Source organism: Cnephaeus nilssonii (genome assembly GCF_951640355.1).
Source record: "Cnephaeus nilssonii genome assembly, chromosome: 10".
Classification (NCBI taxonomy): Eukaryota; Metazoa; Chordata; class Mammalia; order Chiroptera; family Vespertilionidae; genus Cnephaeus; species Cnephaeus nilssonii.
The window spans coordinates 89024891-89045831 of NC_137081.1; the positions used below are offsets into that span (position 1 = coordinate 89024891).

The window sequence follows — 20941 nt, forward strand, 5'->3', positions numbered from 1 at the left end:
AATAGTTAATAAATAATAATACAAGAATAGACTGTTTCACATTCTCACAACTGTAAACCTTCTTTTGTTACACCCTGTGTGTATTTATTTTTAAGGGTAAGAACTCAAGTTCTGAGTTTTTCACTTTTATAATTACTGTGCTATTATGTTTAACTAAAATCTGTTGAAACACATATGTTGTGTCGCAGAGGTTGCAGACACAAACTGCACACAGAGAGCTCAAGCAGTTCCAAATCCTCAGCAACTCTGTTAGATTTTTACCAAATAGAATAGTAATCTACGATGAAGTTTGTGATAAAAATATTTTAGTGGATTATTTTTTTATTGCAGAGAAATTTGAAGTTATTAGAGTTAATTCTGAAAAATTTACATGGAAAGTATTGCAATTTTTAAAATTTATTATAAAATGGAATTTTTATAAATCTGTACCAACCTTATCCTTATGTCTAAAATGGTTCCTGACATTTATACTTTTATTACCCATGTGAAAAACAATTAATTAAAAATTTATAAAAAGTACCTTTTGATAAATTTCAGAGAAAATAGGTGGATAAACCCGATTGTAGTTTTTTAAATAATTTTTATGAAGTCATTAATAAATTTGTAGAGTTAAGGTCTAAGGGACAAAAATTTTAATGTTATTGTTACTAGACAAACTAATAAGTAGGTATAATTTTTTCCTCTTTATAAAAAGTAATTAATGTAAGTGGAAAGTATTTATCTACTATATTGTCTTTTTTTCTGTATTGGATTATTTTTATTTACAAGATTACATATTAAATTTCCATAATAGGACATCTTACCATCTGAATTTCTATTGTTTTTTATTTAACTTTATGATTATTTCCAAATATAACTTGTATATAGGAGATAGGATGTTAAAAATGACTCATCGTGTCATCAAATGCACTGATATACCCAAGTTCATGGTGCAATGGGAGAGGAACAGTGGGGATTCTCATGGGGTAGTGACACACTGCTAGTGGTGGGACATAAGTGAGGAAATTACTTTCAGAGCAAAAGTACAGAAAAAGTGGAGCCCAGGTAAGAATAGAATGCAGAAAAATAACACTTTAGCTTTCCATGGAAATTGTAATGAACACATCTGTGGCTTGGAAGCTTATGTAAGTCATACGTAAGAAATATCCACGGATCAGATTAAGAACATTGCCATAGGTAGCCATGGACATTTGGGTAATGCAGTAACTTGGTGAGAGAATGACTGATTAAATACTGATAGGTAATAATACTGCAAAAAGCCTTAGAAGGAACCAGACATTGCCATTGCTAATTTTACAGATGACCAGTGAGATTAATTTTGTGGTACAAGCAGGCACTCAGTGGCAAAGGTAAGACTGAAGTTTCTCCTGCTGACCAATTACATTAGTAATTCATAAAGGAGGGACTTACAGCTTATTTCAAGGCGGATGAAGTCTGTAATGCCAAGGTTTTCTAGGAAAACTCCGGAGAGAGCCGTGGTTTTAAAATAGAAGGAAATGTCAGCACTGAATTCCGCATGGAAGGTGGGAAAGTGGAGGTAGGAGGCTTCTGTGTTAAAGGAGACTGCATTCCAGAAGTGTCCTGCAAGTAAGAAAATGCTTGAGCATGGTTGACTGTTCTGAAATGGGGTACAGTTAGCTGGGCATGTGGATGATAACCCTCAAGCCTGGGGAACTGCAGGGAGAGGGGAAGGGGGAAATTTTGAACATCCTGTGCTTATGTAGTGCAGAAAGAAAGCTTTTTCATTAGTACTCACGGTCACCATAGCAACGCAAGGGACCAATTCTCCAAGCAGCTTCTGAATTTGATCTGTTGGTATCAGTGATAACTATCTGAGTGACAGGCAAGTGGTCTTTGAAGGAAAGAAACCCAGTATCATTTGTCCTGCAAAACATAAATGTAAGACAAAAGAGGAGAAAATGTGGATAACCTAGGGACTCTTTCCCAAGACTCCTCTTTTTAAAAGTGATTTGGGTACTTGCAGCAGGATGGGGCAGGGAGGAGGGTAACAGAGGGCCTTTCATCTCCTAAATGTGTGCCAGAGGCTAGAATGCCAATTGCAAAACCCATGGCCAGCTTCCCCAAACAAGCAGATTTACATTTTCCCTAAGTCCTTCCAGAGCTTGCTTCCCCTTGTTGTGGCTGAGAGCACACACCTTCCAGTGCAGTGCTGAGATATCATGAAATGTCACCTCTCTCCATAAAGAGACTGGCTGTCTCAGGAGCTCACTTGAAATGGGCATCACAAATCCCACATGAATCACCCCAAGGACTTGTTTCAGCCACCTGCCAACAGTTTCAAACAACTTAGGAAGCTTCTGTCACCTTTTAACTCTAGGTACAGGCAAGTCTTTACAGTTACTCTTCATTTTGTTGCTCTTCATTTTGCTCCATGTTTTAAAGATCTTGGTTGTTAGAGACTCTGGCTTTATCTTTGTTAACTATGCAAGTAGGAAACTACTAGTCACCCTGTGACAAAAAATAATTTTAAAATAATAGGGTTAAGCTATTGATTTTTTTCTCTTTGTAAGTTGTGTTTCTGGATTACTGATAAGAACATACCATTTAACTGAAAATAAAAACAAAATGTAGGTAAGAAACTGATATTGGATTAATAAATATTTTGAACTAGCAATTTACTAAGGAATAAGTTTATTTTTCCCGCACAACACCCCTATGGCAGTTGGTGCAATTTTTCTTGTTTAGCAATGAGAAAACTAAGGCTCAGACATATTAGGAAACTTGTCTAAGGTCACATGACAGTAGGGGCAGGGGCGTAGTCATATACTTGGTATATATCCCAAGTATAATTGGACAAGTATGTCATAAATATATGTTAATCTGAGCGGAACTGAATCATAGGAGGCCATCTAAGAACCACACACATGTGGGTGGACATCCCACTAACAGCCTCAGTTAAATGCAGGGTTGGTCCTCTTGCTGGTAATAGGAACTCGAAGGCAGAGTGACCTGCTCCAATATTCAGGCTGAAGCATCTGATGCAGCCAGTTGATAACAAGAGCATGAAGGCACAGATTCATATTGGTTCTTTCTCCGTATCCACAAAAAAGTCACAAAACACTCAAAACCAAGAGTATATTTCATTGTCATTTGCAGCTCTGAGTTTAGATCAACAAACTAATATTCCAGATTAATAATTTGGGAAACGTGGCAAGGACCAAGTAGTGTGACAAGTGATTTTGAGGATAGAGCTTTAGAAGCAGACAGATTTGTTCTGGAGTCTCAGGCCCTACCTGAGATTATAGCTGTGTTAGCTTGGGCAAACCACTTTATTTCTGAGATTCCCCAGTATCCTCAGCTTTAAAATGGAGATATATTCCATATCACAGGGCATAGAGAGGATTAAATGAGATTATATAGTCACTTAGCATGGTGTCTGATCTATGGAAAATGCTGAACAATGGGAGTACTAACACTAATTTTCATCTGAACTAAGACTTCTGTTTCTGTTTGAAAGTACATCTCTGAATGCTACTTGGACACAGGATAAATTTTGAGTCTTACATTCTGATATCTTTTCAGGAAGAGATTTCAAAGCAAATTGCAAGTAGTCAAAGTAGATAGACCAAACTTACATCCTCTCTCAAATTATTCTGTATTTCTATAGGATTTGTTTCTCTCCATTTTAGTTTCAAGGTGAAATAGTAAATTAATTAAACCTAACCACTGCCTCTCTTACACCCTGTCCTCTTGTCTACATCCATTTGATGTCCTTGTGTCAAAATATTGGGATATGCAAATAGCACTCTAAGAATAAAAATATTTTCCAAAATAAAAGAGAAAAGGCGCCCATATTAGGTTTGATGATGCAATGCACATTACCAAAAACAATTTTGATCATAAAACTAAAATAAATATATAAGTAAATGTAACTGCTCTCCAAAGTTGTTTAATGAGATAGAAACAGATCCAAAGTCAAATGCCTACAGGGACCAGACAAGGAATAAAATGACTTTGTGTTAGATGCTAAATGAAAAGAGAGAGAAAAAGAGAGACAAGAAGACTGGTAGAAAGTAGGTATTCTGTCTAAAGGAGGCAGTGACATCCAGTAGTAAAGAAGTAATTATGTTATTTATGAATATAAAGCCAGTGGCTAGCCTGGAATATTAATGCAAACATTCTCAATTTTTAAATCTTGGAAATTAATTTAAAATTTTAAAATCCACATGAGAAATATGTTCAGCTGCCAGGCAACCTAAGGACCAAAGGACTTTTAATATTTATTCCTACTCTTAGGGTCAACTTGAGAATAAGATAGGATTTAATTCATAAGTGACACATGATTCACACCTTTGAAAGCATCAATAGGTAGACTATGTGGAGGGTGGTGGTGGTAGTGGATTTTAATCACAAGAAAATGATACCAATTATGGTGGTGCCTATTGATAGTCAGGGAGTCTATAGCTGTAGATTCGACTTTCTACACATTAACTGGTGTTTTGAACCAGTTTTATTTGAACAAACACTTTAGAGACTTTGTCTTTGTTTGGAATATAGGAGGCTCTCCCTAAGGGGACAGGGTACTTACATACTTTATAAGTACAGAAGTGGCTGTGTTGTAATGGAAAAGCATTGTCATTTGACTCAGACTGGCATGGCATGGGCTGAATCAATGTTCCTCAACACACTCCTTGTATGATGTCAACTAACACACTAACTATTACATAGTAGGGACTCAAATAGTTATTGAAATTCCCAGTAAAGTTTGAAATTAAAATGTGAAATAAAATATTTAAAGGAAAATAAGAAAAGAAGTCCCCTGTTGCTGAAAAATAAAGGACCAGGCCAGCTACAGATTCCAGCTTATGGAGGCCTTAAGGGCACAAGGAATGTGGGTCTCAAGAAACACATGTGACCTAATAAAAATATATACATTTAAGATAAGGAATTGGGAAAAATATTCTCAGGAGCAGAAGTATGGCCCAGAATTAGTCAATGTGGTCTCTTCTCAGTTAAGTGTCTGAATCTAGAGATTTTACCAGATTCAGAACTGCAGACACAACAGGGGCCTCTGTTTCATTAGTAAATCATTAATGTATGGTGTGATGTCACATGCTCCCATTTGCTTTCATCAAGCAGTTAGTGACCTGGTGCACAGATTCGTGCACCTTCAAAGGAAATTAATTAGAAGGTGGCCAGTGGAGTGGGACTGGGTGAGATGGGCTGGACACGCCCAGGAGCCAACCTCCTGTGGTCCCTTCCCGCAGGCTGCACCTGGGGCGGCGCTGTGGCTCGAAGGGCATCTGTGGAGTGAATGGGGTCCCTCTGGCAGGTGAGGTCCCTCGGCCTGGCCTGTGGGAATAGGGCCGAAACCAGCTCTCCGACATCCCCTGAGGGGTCGCAGAGGGCGGTTCTTGGGTGATACACCCAGAATCGGGCTCCCTCTTCTTTGGTTTGGGGGTGCGTCACCTGAGAACCGCTGCTGCCAAGTGATTGCAGCTCAGCAGCTCCTGCATTGGTGTCTGCCCCCTAGTGGTCAGTGTGTGTCATAGTTACCAGTTGGAGCATCTGCCCCCTGGTGGTCATTGCATGCCATAGCTACTGGTCAGACAGTCAGAAGGTTACTTAGCCTTTTATATTTATAGACTAGAGGCCTGGTGTATGAAATTTGTGCACCGGGAGGAGGGGGTGTCCCTCAGCCCAGCCTGCACCCTCTCCAATCTGGAACCCCTTGAGGGAGGTCCGACTACCTGTTTAGGCCCGATCCTGGTGGGATTGGGCCTAAAAGGGTAGTCGGACATCCCTCTCACAATCCAGGACTGCTGGCTCCCAACTGCTCGCCTGCCTGCCTTCCTGATTGCCCCTAACCGCTTTTGCCTGCCAGCCTGATCACCACCTAACCACTCCCCTGCCAGCCTGATTGGTGTATAATTGCTCCCCTGCCAGCCTGATTGATGTATAACTGCTCCCCAGCCAGCCTGTTTGCCCCCAACTTCCTTCCTCTACTGGCCTGATCACCCTTAACTGCCCTCCCCTGCAGGCTTGATCGCCCCCAACTGCCCTCCTTTGCAGGCCTGGTCCCTCCCAACTGCCCTCCCCTGCTGGCCATCTTGTGGTGGCCATCTTGTGTCCACATGGGGGCAGGATCTTTGACCACATGGGGGCAGCCATCTTGTGTGTTAGAGTGATGGTCAATCTGCATATTACTCTTTTATTAGATAGGATAGAGGCCTGGTGCATGGTTGGGGGCCAGCTGGTTTGCCTGGAAGGGTGTCTTGGATCAGGGTGGTGGTTCCCTTGGGGTGTAGGGTGGCCTGGGCGAGGGGCCTGTGGTGGTTTGCAGGCCAGCCATGCCCCCCCCAGCAACCCAAGCAGAGGCCCTGGTATCTGGGGTTTATTTATCTTCTACAATTGAAACTTAGTAGCCTGGAGCGGAGCCAAGCCTCCTGCTCGCTCCATGGCTGCAGCCATTTCTGTTGGAATTTATCTTTTATAATTGAAACTTTGTAGCCTTAAGTGGAGGCCTGGGCTGGCCATGGTGTGTGGAAAGCTTGGCTTCCTCCACTGCCAGGTAAACCCAAGCCTCCCTCCTGCTCTCTCTGTGGCCTCAGCCATCTTGGTTGGGTTAATTTGCATATTCGCTCCTGATTGGCTGGTGGGCATGGCTTGTGGGTGCCACAGAGTGATGGTTAACTTGCATATTACTATATTATTAGATAGGACTAGAGGACCTGTGCATAAATTCGTGCATAGGTGGGGTCTGGCCAGCCTGCCCTGATTAGGGCCAATTGGGCCAGGCCGCCGGGGGGTGGTAAGAGCCACTGACAGTTGGCCAGCTGGCCCTACTCCCTGGTTGAACTCCCAGTTGAACTCCTGTTTAAGGAGACAATTTTCATATTAGTATTTTATTATATAGGATGTTAGTGAACTGTTACTCTGTAAGCTTCTTTGAGGAGGGTCATTTGGGTGACTGAGTCTATAAAGAGTTGTCTTTTCCTTTTTATGTCTTCTCTTTCAGTCACTGAAAAGTAACAAATAAAACATTATGCATAGGATAGAAAAACAGAAATTTATGCAAAAGACTCCAGACTTCAGCTCCCTTTGAAGCCCTTGTGTAAGTCTTAATAGATTAGTCTCAAGATTCTCTGCACACCTCCCTCAAGTGGGTGACACAATGCCCCTCATTGCCTGTGGCTTCAAAAGCAAAACCAGCAGTAAGATGCCCATAAGCAACTCTGCAAGTCTAAAGGACATGTTATACTTGTCAATAATTCTATAATTCTATCCTAAATTTGCCTAAGGTAAGTATTTCCCTTTTGTCTTCCTGTTAAGGATTTCTAGATAAAAGAGAACTAGGGGATTAAATGACAAGTTCAATACGAGCTGAAGTGTCATTTGGCTGACAAAAAGAGAAAGAAAAGAAAAGGAAAGAAAAGAAAAGAAGAGAAGAGAAGAGAAGAGAAGAGAAGAGAAGAGAAGAGAAGAGAAGAGAAGAGAAGAGAAGAGAAAAGGGGAGAGAAGAGAAGAGAAGAGAAGAGAAGAGAAGAGAAGAGAAGAGAAGAGAAGAGAAGAGAAGAGAAGAGAAGAGAAAAGGGAAGAGAAGAGAAGAGAAGAGAAGAGAAGAGAAGAGAAGAGAAGAGAAGAGAAGAGAAGAGAAGAGAAGAGGAGAGGAGAGGAGAGGAGAAGAGAAGAGAAGAGAAGAGAAGAGAAGAGAAGAGAAGAGAAGAGAAGAGAAGAGAAGAGAAGAGAAGAGAAGAGAAAAGAAATAAATAAAATAAAAGAAAGAAAATAAAAGGAAAGAAAAGGAAAGGAAAAGCAAGCATTTACTGTGTTCATATAAAGTCCACACCTGAGAGAGTATCTGTTCAGCCATGCCCCACACTAGCCAAACCAGAGCTGGAATCTTGTTTTCAGTTCCTAGCAAAACAAGACATTTCTGGCAGAATTTTAAAAATCTCAGAAACTACATTTCTTCTATAAATACTTTAGAAAATTGAAACTGTAGGGCTCATCTCAAGTAGACATGAGAATGCAAAGTTAGGTCTTATAAATACAACCAAAGTTTACCCAATGTTTCTTGATTTTTAATAAATTAAAATGGCTCTCAAGATTTCATGAGTCTACAGTTGATCATAAAATATTACCACAGATGAAGATTTAGGAGGTATAATTGATTGACGTGTTTGGAACCTGAAAGAAGAAGCATTCAGAGGTGCTCTGGAAGGTCTCCATGACACTGCCCACATTCTTTCTCCTAGATCAGCGCGCTCTCCCTTTTCCTCTCCCAAGAACCATAATCACTCTATGGAAATTTCACTCTATGGAAATTTCTCTCACTGTATTGCTAATTTCCATGAAATATGTCAACCTCTAACTTATTGCACTTTGGTACAGCATTTCACAGTGTTTCCATCTTTCCTATTACACACCAATGTTTTCTTTCCATTAATATATATTCTTCAACTGCCTACAGAGCTCTCCTTTAAATGTCAATGGAAGCCATTTCTAACTAATATGCCCAAACCTGCTCCACTTACCACTTTCCCCAGGGATTGGCTATCCTGCTTGTCTGTGTCACTCAATTCTATGAATGACCTGGCCCCGTGCTCCCAGTTGCTAATTCTATATCCATGCCGATCTTTATCACTTATATTTTCCTCACTTTTTTTTTGTCACCCAACAATATATTTTATGGATATTTTTAAGAGAGAAAGGAAGAGAGAGAGAGAGGAGAGAGAGAGAGAGAGAGAGAGAGAGAGAGAGAGAGAGAGAGAGAGAAACATTGATGTGAGAGAGAAACATGGATTGGTTGCTTGCCTGCCCAGGTATCAAACAGGCACCTAGTTATATTAACTGACTGGGAATTGAACCCTCATCCTTTTGTTTAATAGAACAATACTCCAACCAACTGAGTCACCCGAATGGGCTCCTCACTTATTCTTGATCAACAACTTCCATCCATCTAACCTCCTTTATGTCTCTCAGCTCAACTGCCCTTTCTTCATCCCTTTGGCCTCAGTTTTTTGTTTTTGTTTTTCCTCTCTCTCTTTTTCGTTGAATTTATTTGGGTTACATTGGCTAATAAAATTATATAGGTTACATACTTATTTTTATTTTTAACCATTGATTGATTTTAGAGAGGAAGGCAGGGGTGGAAGTAGGGGTGGGGAGAGAGAGACAGAGATGTTGTTCCACTCATTCATGCATTCATTGGTTGATTAATGTATGTGCCTCAATCGGGGGATCGGGAATCTAACCCACAAATCTGGTGTATCAGGACAATGTTTTAACTGAACTACCGAGCCAGTGGTGTACAACTCTATAACACATAATTTGTATATTGCATTGTGTGTTCACCATCCAAAGTCTAGTCTCCTCCCATCACCATTAATACCTGTTTACTGTCTTCCACTTCCCCCTAACCCTTTTTCCTTCTGGTATCACCATACTGTTTATCTATGTGAATGAGATTTTTTGTTTGCTTCCTTGTTTGCTTGCTTAATCCCTTTGCCTATTTCACCCAGCTTCTCCAGCCCCTCCCATTTGACAGCTGTTGGTCTGTTCTCTGTATCTATACGTCTGTTTCTATTCTCTTTGTTTATTTTGTTCATGAGATTCCACATATAAATGAAATCAAATGGTATTTGTCTTTCTCTGACTGGCTTATTTCACTTAACTGAATACCTTCTAAGTCCATCCATGCTGCTGCAAAAGATAAAATTTCTTTATATTTTATGGCTGAATAGTATTCCCTTGTGTAAATGTACCACAGCATTTTAAGCCACTCATCTACTGATGGGCACTTGAGCTGTTTCCAGATCTTGGCTATTGTAAATAGAGCTGCAATGAACATAGTGTTTCATAGTTCCTCAAATATATTACTAAAAATGGCAGTTTCATTTTTAATTTTTTGATGAAACTTCACACTATTTTCCACAGCGGTTTCACCAGTCTGCATTCCCACCCACAGTGCACTAGGGTTCCCTTTTCTCCACATCCTCACGAGCACTTGTTTGCTAATTTATTGATGATAGCCATTCTGACAGGTGTGTGATGATTTCTCATTGTGATTTTAGTTTGCATCTCTCTGATGATTAGTGACTAGCATCTTTTCATGTCTATTGGCCATTTGTTGGAAACGTGTCTATAAGGTCCTTTGCCCATTTTTTAATTGGATTGTTTGTTTTTCTAATGTTGAGTTGTTTGAGTTCTTTATAAACTTTGGATTTATAAAGAACCCCTGGCATCAGTTTATTTTTTAATTTATTTTATTGATTTCTTACAGATAGGAAGGGAGAGGGATAGAGAGTTAGAAACATCGATGAGAGAGAAGCATCCATCAGCTGCCTCCTGCACACCCCCTACTGGGGATGTGCCCGCAACCAAGGTACATGCCCTTGACCGGAATCGAACATGGGACCCTTCAGTCCCCAGGCCGACGCTCTATCCAGTGAGCCAAACCGGCGAGGGCCCCTGGCCTCAGTTTTATTTGGAGGCCTAAGAGTCTCATCCTGGGCCTTGGTCTGGTTACCTAACCTGGCTCCCTGCTTTTAATCTCAATTCTTATTCTTCTTCACACTGCTTCCAGAAATATGCTTACAGAGGTAAAGCTTACAGAATTCATTTTTCATAGCTTAAAGCCTTTGAAGAGGTCTCTATTTTTTAAGTAGTGTCCAAATTCCAAAATACTTAACATAATAGAGTGAATAAAACGTTATTTCAAACCACAATTACCTTTTACAAAGAGAAGTTCATTATAAAGAAAATGATCCATACATTAGAAGCACTGCTAGAGTTTGGGGCCTCTATTTTTAGAATCTGCTGATGGCTTTGGGATTCAGCCAAGGACCTCACATCACTGGAGCTGAGCGTAGGAGCTGCCTGTTGTCTTTTCCTACCCATGTAAACATCAAGGTAGAGTTTTACACCTAATCTTATTTAATCCTCAGAACAACCCCCTGATGATGTTATAGTCATTACCTGCCTATACAGGAGAGGAAACTGAGGTTCAGAGAAGTGACCAAGCTGCTCAGGTGCATCATTTGCAAGTGGAGAGGCCAGAGTTTGAATGGCAAAGCCTTTGCTGAAACCACCAGGCTCTCCTGTCCCCCTGGCCTGGCCTTGCTCCCAAAGAGAGCAGCTCATCTGTGAGCTGAGCAAAAGCTGCTATTTCCCACCTTTAGTCTCCATCTTCCCAGGACAGTTCTGGGGTAACAGCACCAGGCCCTGAGCCCGGGAGCTGTTCTCCTGGGTCTCAGGCTGACCATGCCCTTTCTATTCACACAAGTTTTCTTCACCCAAAATACAATTCAATTGATTAGGATTCAGTTTACCAATTTGCAATCATTTCCCAGGCCTGTGTTCCCTAAGATTAGACAGGGTTGCCTTGACAGGAGTGCCGGGAGTCCACACACTCTTTGGTTCCACTTACAAGCAATTTCCTGGCTGGTTGCTATTGCAGGCCGACCCATCATTTCCATGATGATTTTACCAGGGAATTCGCAGAGGGCAGCCCTGTTTTGGGGAGAGGGGCCTTCAGTGTTCTCTTGTCATTTCACCTAGAGTTTATTGGCTGAGTGATATCTCTGACTGTTCGGGTACGCTATTTTTATTATCTTGTGTTAGTGTAGGTGTGTTTATATATGTTTCATAGAAATTAGTTTAACTTCTGTAAATAAATGTGGCCTTTTACAGTTTATTTAAGATACTGTAAAAATAGAAAGATTAATAGAAATGATGGCTAACACATTTTGAGGACCAAATACATTGTGTAAATTATTGTGAACTCAGCTAGTACTCCCTAGGGATAACTTAATTTATTTTTTTATAAAATAGGGACCTGAAGCTCAGAGTGGCTAAGTGATTTAGAATTTATATTTAATAAGTGGCAAATCCAGGACATGATCATCCCATTACATGATAAAACATTACTTGGAATAAATTACATCTTACCTACAGACAATGAGACTGCTTCCAGCAAAACGCACTGTGAGTTCTAAATATGAATTCCAATTGTGTGAGTTCTAAATATATTACATGCTTTATTAATTCACAGTGTTTTCACTAAAACCTATACAGCATATTTGCAAAGAAGATAGAACCATTTCTCCCCCTTTTTCTCCTCTTCCTCCTCGTTTTCCTTCTTAGTGATGAAGACTCTGCACTTTGGACGAAGGCAGATGCTGGCATTCATGTGCAGTTAGCTGAGTATTGCTGTGGACCTTGGAAGCAGCGCCAGGCACGGTACAAATGACAAAGGCAGGGATATTAAAATGAGGAACTCGGCAGCACCAGGGCTCTGTCAGTGCTGTCCTCACCTGCTAAGGGTTCCAGCAAGCTCTGAGCCAAGAGAGGTTGTGACTAATGTCATCCTCTGCCTATCTCTGTGGGAGGAGATCCCTTCACCCTGAGTCAGGGCAGCCCCTTCGGAACTGATTTCCCTGGGATCTGTACAAAGTCTTAAGCCCCTTCAGCAATTTGGACACATCTATCAAAGAACACAAGTGGATAATTTAGCAATTCCAAACAAGGAATCTATGCAATAGAAATAACAATTTTAAAAGTGGAAAAAAAGTATCAATCAAGATTCAAAAATGTTAATTGAATGTTCTTTTTAATTGTGAAAAATCAAACTAAAAGGTTTATTGCAAAGGAATCTATACTAATAAAAGAGTAATATGCTAATTAGATCGTGAGACCTTCCGTAGACCTTCCGGACAAAGCCGGGGGTTTGGCCAGCCTGCAAACCACCTCCAAATGGCCCTCAGCCCCTTGCCCAGGCTGGCCATGCCCTCTGCAGGGACCCTCACCTGAAGGGGGGCGTGGCCAGCCTGCAAAAGGCCATCAGCCCCTTGCCCAGGCCGACCATGTCCCCCAGCGGGGACCCCCAGCCTGATGGGGCAGTGGCCAGCCTGCAAATGGCCCTCAGCCCCTCGTCCAAGCTGGCCACACCTCCCAGCAGGGACCCTCACCCCAATGGGGGTGTGGCTGGCCTGCAAACTGCCCCTTACCCAAGCCAGCACTGCCCCCAGTGGGGACCACCTCCCTAATCTGGGACCCCCTTCATGGCAGACCAGTCAGGCCCCACCCGTGCACCAGGCCTCTATCTATAATAATAAAAGGGTAGTATGCTAATTGGACTGGGAGACCTTCTGGGAGACATTCCCGGATGTCCTTCAGGACAAAGCCATGGTGGCAGGGCCAAGGCAGAGGTGGTTAGGGACAATCAGGCCAGGAGGAGAGGGCAGTTGGGGGTGATCAGGCTGGTGGGGGGACCAGTTGGGGGCAAGCAGGCCAGCAGGGGGGGCAGTTGCGGGCAACCAGGCTGGTAGAGGGGCAGTTGGGGACAACCAGGCCGGCTGTTGGGGGGGGGGGCAGTTGGGGTGAGCAGGCTGGCAAGCAGAGTGATTAGGGGCAATCAGGCAGGCAGGCAGGTGAGCAGTTAGGAGCCAGTAGTCCCGGATTGCGAGAGGAATATCTGTGGGATTGGGCCTAAACCAGCAGTCAGTCATCTCCCGAGAGGTCCCATATTGGAGAGGGTGCAGGCCAGGCTGAAGGACACTCCCCATGCATGAATTAATGCACCGAGTCACTAGTGTTAAAATAAGTAATGATACAGCTATGCTATGGGGTACCTTTTAGCCATTAAAATGGAAAGGATGCACTCATTTTCATGATTATTTAATTACTAGGAGCCCAGCGCACAATTCGAAATTGCACGGTGCCACCCACCCTCAGTCGTCAGTCTGGCCCTGCCTCGCTCCCTGAGCCCCACAGCAGCCTTGGCCTCTGCTGGTCTGGCCCTGCCTTGTTCTCCGAGACCCGCAGCAGTTGCAGCCGCTGCCAGTCCTTCCCTGCCTCTCTCTCAAGCCCTTGAAGCAGTCGCGGCCATTGCTGATTAAGCCCTCTCCCAGCGCAGGTGCGCGGAGGCCCCTGACGCCCCGCCCCCGACACTGCACATGCAACCTCCTCCTGTCCAGTCAACCCACTATGGCATCCCAGTTAATTAGCATATTTCTCTATTTTATATATACTAGAGGCCCGGTGCACAAAATTCAGTCACGAAGGGGGGTTCTCCCTCAGCCCAGCCTGTACCCTCTCCAATCTGGGACCCCTCGAGGGATGTCCGACTGCCCGTTTAGGCCCGATCCCAAACGGGCAGTCAGACATCCCTCTCACAATCCAGGACTGCTGGCTCCCAACTGCTTGCCTACCTGCCTTCCTGATTGGCCCTAACCGCTTCTGCCTGCCAGCCTGATCACCCCGTAACCACTCCGCTGCCAGCCTGCTTGCCCCCAACTTCCCTCCTCTGCCAGCCTGGTCACCCCTAACTGCCCTCTCCTGCAGGGTTGATCGCCTCCAACTGCCCTCCCTTGCAGGCCTGGTCCTTCTCAACTGCCCTCCCTTGCAGGCAAGGTGCCTCCCAACTGCCCTCCCTTGCAGGCCTGGTCCTTCTCAACTGCCCTCCCTTGCAGGCTGGGTGCCTCCCAACTGCCCTCTCCTGCTGACCATCTTGTGGTGGCCATCTTGTGTCCACATGGGGGCAGGATCTTTGACCACATGGGGGCAGCTATATTGTGTGTTGGAGTGATGGTCAATCTGCATATTACTCTTTTATTAGATAGGATAGAGGCCTGGTACAGGGGTGGGGGCCAGCTGGTTTGCCCTGAAGGGTGTCCCTGATCAAGGTGGGGTTCCCTTGGGGTGTGGGGCGGCCTGAGCAAGGGGCCTGTGGTGGTTTGCAGGCCGGCCATGCCCCCTGGCAACCCAAGCGGAGGCCCTGGTATCTGGAATTTATTTTCCTTCTATAATTGAAACTTTGTAGCCTGAAGCGAAGCCAAGCCTGGGGCTCCCTCCGCGGCCGGCAGCCATTTCTGTTGGGGTTATAATTGAAACTTTGTAGCCTTAAGCGGGTGGGCCCGGCCAGGGTGTGCAGAAAGCTTTGCTTCCCCTGTTGCCGGGGGCAACCCTAGCCTGCTCTCTCAAGCTCCATTCTGCCGCCATTTCTGTTTGAATTTGTTTACCTTCTATAATTGAAACTTTGTAGCTTGAGTGGAGGCTTAGGCCTGGCAAGGGCAGGAGGAAAGCTTGGCTTTCTCTGTTACCTAGGAAAACTTGCTCTCTGTGGCTGTAGCCATCTTGGTTGGGTTAATTTGCATACTCGCTCTGATTGGGTGGTGGGCGTGGTTTGTGGGTGTGTCAGAGGCATGGTCAATTTGCATATTTGTCTATTATTAGGTAGGATATATAGATGCCAAAGAAAAGCTCCCCAAGACATATTTTATGTGGAAAAAAGTAAGTTTCAGAGTAATATTTTTAATATAATATCACATTTAGTAAAAATGAATAAACTTACATGTCAATAAATATGGTATATGCATAGGAATATTTTTATAAGTGGAAGAGTTCTACATGCCCAACTATTATATTTGTGTGTAAGATTTCATATATGGGGCAGAAGTGAGGGATTCCAAGTGATGGTGAGGGACTGCTTCTTTTATAAAATTTTTATTTATTTATTTGATAAAGAGAGAGAGAGAGGAAGGGAGAGAGAGAGAGAGAAAGAGAGAAACATCAGTTAATTGTTCCATTTATGTATGCATTCATTGGTTGTGTCTTGTATGTGCCCTGACCCAGGATGGAACCTGCAACCTTGGCATATTGGGATGATGCTCTAACCAACTGAGCTAAGTGGTCAAGGCAACTTTTTAAAATTAAATAATCTAAAATATTTAAATTTTATAATCTATATTAATAAAGGCATAATATGCTAATTAGACCAGATGTCCTTCCAGACAACCTTCCAGATGAAGCTGGGGCTGCTAGGGAAGCCCAGGTCCCGGTGCCGGCAGCTGGGGTAAGGAAGGCCTACTCTTGCATGAATTCCATGCATCAGACCTCTAGTAAGTATATAATCAATATGTATAATGCATCTCTTTGTTAAAAAAAAGACTCTTAAAATAAAAACACGTAAAAAGTATTCCCCTTATGCACTACTAAATATAGATACCTAAACTGATTCCAACAAAATTGACAATTATAAGCACACTTGTAGAGGTTTGCTATTGTCAGGTGAATAATGCCATACACTTAGTATTAAGTAGAAAGTTTAAAATATAAGCTAAAGCCATATTTTATTTTAAGTTGAATTAGAATATTTTAGTTTATGATAACAGTCCAATCCAAAATGTTGTATAACTATACTACATAAATTTACCTTTTAATATTAATATTTACTTTGAGTTCTATTTCTGATGCTCAACATTTTACAATTATCCAAATAATGTGACTCCGCAGATAACTTAGAGAAAGTATGATTTTACAGCTTGACAGATAACTGATGTAATGGCAGCCTCAGTCTACATCTTTAATTATTTCCTATACATATAAAAAGGAGTATTTCATAGCTATGTTTTGTTTTCTAGAAACAACATGTTTTAAATTGTTGACATTAGTTATTTTCCTAATAGATGATCAAAAGGTGGCATCTGTATATATAAAAGCCTAAGTGACCAGCTGATCAGCTGGTAGCTATGACACACACTCACCACCAGGGAGCAGATGCTCAATGCAGGAGCAGATACCACAGGCATGGAAACATGGAACAGACTGATGAATCACAGAGAAGTGGGGGAAGTGGGGAGGGTGGGAAGAGATTAACCAAAGATCTTATATGCATACTAGAGGCCCGCACTGGTGGTATTGGCCAACACTGGCCCTCTTGCAATCCGGGACCCCTTGGGGGATGTCAGAGAGCCCGTTTTAGCCTGATCTCTGCAGGCCAGGCCGAGGGACCCCACTGCTGCACGAATCCATGCACAAGGCCCCTAGTCATTAGATAAAAAACAATCAAACAAAAAAACTCCTTAATGCTATCCTCAGCAAAATATCAACCATTTAATCCATCTAGAATTAAATAAGAAAATGATGTGATATGCTGGTTTTGAATGATCAAACTCTGGTTATAAGTTCCTATTCCCCATTTTTGCATTATTTCTTCTTTTCTTGCATGTGTGATGCCTTTTATTCTCTCTAACCAGATACACCACAAACATTCTGTCTAAAAACAATCTGACCGGGCGAGGCCCTGGGCCCCTGGATCCGGGTGAGCCTGGGTCCCGGGTCCGGGCGAGGCCCTGGGCCCCTGGATCCGGGTGAGCCTGGGTCCCGGGTCCGGGCGAGGCCCTGGGCCCCTGGATCCGGGTGAGCCTGGGCCCCGGGTCCGGGCGAGGCCCTGGGCCCCTGGATCCGGGTGAGCCTGGGCCCCGGGTCCGGGGGAGGCCCTGGGCCCCTGGATCCGGGTGAGCCTGGGCCCCGGGTCCGGGGGAGGCCCTGGGCCCCTGGATCCGGGTGAGCCTGGGCCCCGGGTCCGGGCGAGGCCCTGGGCCCCTGGATCCGGGTGAGCCTGGGCCCCGGGTCCGGGGGAGGCCCTGGGCCCCTGGATCCGGGTGAGCCTGGGCCCCGGGTCCGGGCGAGGCCCTGGGCCCCTGGATCCGGGTGAGCCTGGGTCCCGGGTCCGGGCGAGGCCCTGGGCCCCTGGATCCGGGTGAGCCTGGGTCCCGGGTCCGGGCGAGGCCCTGGGCCCCTGGATCCGGGTGAGCCTGGGTCCCGGGTCCGGGCGAGGCCCTGGGCCCCTGGATCCGGGTGAGCCTGGGTCCCGGGTCCGGGCGAGGCCCTGGGCCCCTGGATCCGGGTGAGCCTGGGCCCCCGGGTCCGGGCGAGGCCCTGGGCCCCTGGATCCGGGTGAGCCTGGGCCCCGGGTCCGGGCGAGGCCCTGGGCCCCTGGATCCGGGTGAGCCTGGGCCCCGGGTCCGGGCGAGGCCCTGGGCCCCTGGATCCGGGTGAGCCTGGGCCCCGGGTCCGGGCGAGGCCCTGGCCCCTGGATCCGGGTGAGCCTGGGCCCCGGGTCCGGGTGAGGCCGTGGGCCCCTGGATCCGGGTGAGCCTGGCCCCGGGTCCGGGCGAGGCCCTGGGCCCCTGGATCCGGGTGAGCCTGGGCCCCGGGTCCGGGTGAGGCCGTGGGCCCCTGGATCCGGGTGAGCCTGGCCCCAGGTCCGGGTGAGGCCCTGGGCCCCTGGATCCGGGTGAGCCTGGGTCCCGGGTCCAGGTGAGGCCGTGGGCCCCTGGATCCGGGTGAGGCCACGCGACCCTGGGTCTGGGAGAGGCCACGCGCCCCTGGGTCCAGGTGAGGCCATGCGCCCCTGGGTCCGGATGAAGCTGAATCCTGGGTCTGGGCGAGGCTGTGTGCCCATAGATCCGAGTGAGACTGGATCCCGGGTCCGGGTGAGGCCGTGGGCCCCTGGATCCGGGTGAAGCCGTGCCCCTGGATCCGGCCGAGACCAAACCAGAGGGAGTCGGACCTGCATTACCACCATTTGTCCACCATCCAGAGCTGAGGGGTCAGTGCCGACATGTACTCATAAGGAACTGGTGGACATTGATATTGGGTCTCAAAAGAACTGTTGGTCCAGAAAGAAACTCACTACAGACTGATTCATTTGCCTGTCAGCATAACTATTATTGCTCGTCGCACATTCAATTCTTATAAGTATATCTCTAGTGACACATGATTTCGCTCATCTAGGGGAAATGATGAACAACATAGACTGATGAACAAGAACAGAACCAGAAACAAGGAGGCATCGATCGGACTATCGGGCCTCAGAGGGAGGATAGGGGAGGGTGGGGGGAGGGGGGAGAGATCAACCAAGGGTCTTGTGTGCATGCATATGAGCCTAACCAATGCTTAAGTTCAACAGAGGGTTGGGGCATCCATGGGGAGGGGGGTGGGATGGGAATGGGGGGATGAGGGCAAATATATGACACCTTAATCAATAAAGAAATTAAAAAAAAAAAATAAATAAATAAATAAAAAAAAAATAAAAAAAAAAAAAAATAAAAACAATCTGAAATCCAGTCATGGGATCATTAGTGTAATCAAGCCAGTACCACATTGCCTCAGGATATATACTTGAAGTGAAAATTTAATGAATAAAAAGCAGACTACCAAGTCAAGGGTGCATTCGACTAGGAAGAGAGTATGGGGAGAAAGGACATAACCCTTTTATTATTTTTTTCATTAAATTTATTTAACAGTTAAAGCATGAAAGACCTACTCTGAGGGGTCCCGGATTGGAGCGGGTGCAGGCTGGGCTGAGAGAATCCCCTCCCCCCCCCCCCGTGCATGAATTTTGTGCACTGGTCCTCTAGTATATAATAAAAATCTAATATGCTATGTGTCTGGTTGGCCGTTCAGCTATTCAACCAATCAAAGCATAATATGCTAATGATATGCTAAGGCCATTCAACTGCTCACTATGATATGCACTGACCACCAGGTCGAATGGTTGACCAGTCGCTATGATGTGCACTAATCACCAGGGGGCAGACGCTCCATCCAGTAGGTTAGCTTGCTGCTGGGGCCTGGCTGATCAGAACTGAACGAGACAGGCTGGACACGCCCTGGAACCCTCCCTCAGTCCCTTCCAAGCTGGCCAACCTCCTGCGTCCATCCCCAGCCCCGATTATGCGCCAGTGGGGTCCTTCGGCCTGGCCTGTGCCCTCTTGCAATCTGGGACCCCTAGGGGAATGTCGGAGAGCCGGTTCTGGATTAGACCTGAGTTTACCAATGATAAATGTGGAAGGCAAATGTATAGAAAGAAAACTTTTGGAGACTAATAATCACTTCTAACTACTATTTGATAGTCAGGAGAAAAGTAATCCACAGCAAAATGTTTAAACCTGCTACCAGAATTTAAACCTTATACCATTTATCTTCCTGTTTTAAGCCATATCACTTCATACAAAAGGGTAGGAAGAGCAAAAGGCAAATAACTCAGGTACTGAAGTTCAAATAAATATGTCTGTATATTCTTATAAATAAATAAAAGAAAGTTTGGCTATTAAGAGAGCTTCACTTTAGTACTACTGCGAGGTTTGGGTGAGAAAACTCCCTATTTGGCCCATCCCCAAGCGGCACACTTTGGAACATGTACCTGGGCCTTCCAATTTGTCACTCCAAACATCCTCTTTATCCCTGTACAACCATCCTCTCTATCCCTGGATAACCACCTTCTGTATCTCTGTACAACATCCTCTGTATTCCTCTACTATCATCCTTCATATTCATCTGCAATCATTCTTTGTATCCTTGTAGAACCATCCTCTGTATCCCTGTACTATCATCCTTCGTATTCATCTACAATCCCCCACTGAATCTCTCTAGATGGATGCCTGATTTTGTATTTCCCACACAGTCTGATACTTGCCTGTACTATCTCTAGGCTGAATCTATCAACCGCTTTCTTTCCTACTCCAAGCAGTCCATCACTCTGACTTGGCTGTATCAGAAATCACCCAATATGGAGAATTACTATAGATTGAATCACTAAATTGAAAAGAAGTTCCTTTGCAAACAATCATCGATTATGAAATTGTTATTCGTTACAAGTTTTCTCAATTTTTTCTCCCTGCTTAATTCTTTGGCTGGGATATAAACCCCTGGGAAAGTGACTCCATGGTACACTGACTTAGATGTCTAGCTAGGTTTTCTCTTTAAGGAAAAATTTGTGTTTTTGGTGTTCATTGGGCGACTTTTTTTCTCTCTCTTTACCCATCTCCATCCTATGAGGTGCCACACTTTCACCCTCACAACACACTCATTTTCCTCATTTTCTTGGGTGTCATTAAAATATATGCCTTGGCTGGTTTAGCTCAGTTGATAGAGCATTGACCTGCAGACTGAGGGGTCCTGGGTTAGATTCCAGTCAAGGGCATATGCCTGGGTTGTGGGCTCAATCCCCAGTGGGGGTTGTGTAGCAGGCAGCTAATCAATGAGTCTCTCTCAGCATTGATGTTTCTATCTCTCTCTCCCTCTCCTTCCCTCTCTGAAATCAATAAAAATATATTTAAAAAATTTTTAAAAATATATATGGCAGCAAGTTCAATTATGGAGGTTTATTAAATCAGAATAAAGTATTATC

At 44.7% G+C, this 20941-nt stretch overlaps 1 protein-coding gene across 2 annotated transcripts in view; it reads right to left on the reverse strand.

Annotated features, from left to right (window-relative positions):
- Positions 1–20941, reverse strand: part of CNTNAP5 (contactin associated protein family member 5) — a gene marked incomplete at both ends in the record, with an annotated part of 850484 nt that overhangs the window by 154130 nt on the left and 675413 nt on the right. For both annotated transcript variants that reach the window (XM_079783016.1, XM_079783015.1), the window contains 2 exons: positions 1411–1581; positions 1757–1884. In XM_079783016.1, the coding sequence (XP_079639142.1) occupies positions 1411–1581; positions 1757–1884 (299 nt within the window). The remainder of the gene's footprint in view (positions 1–1410; positions 1582–1756; positions 1885–20941) is intronic.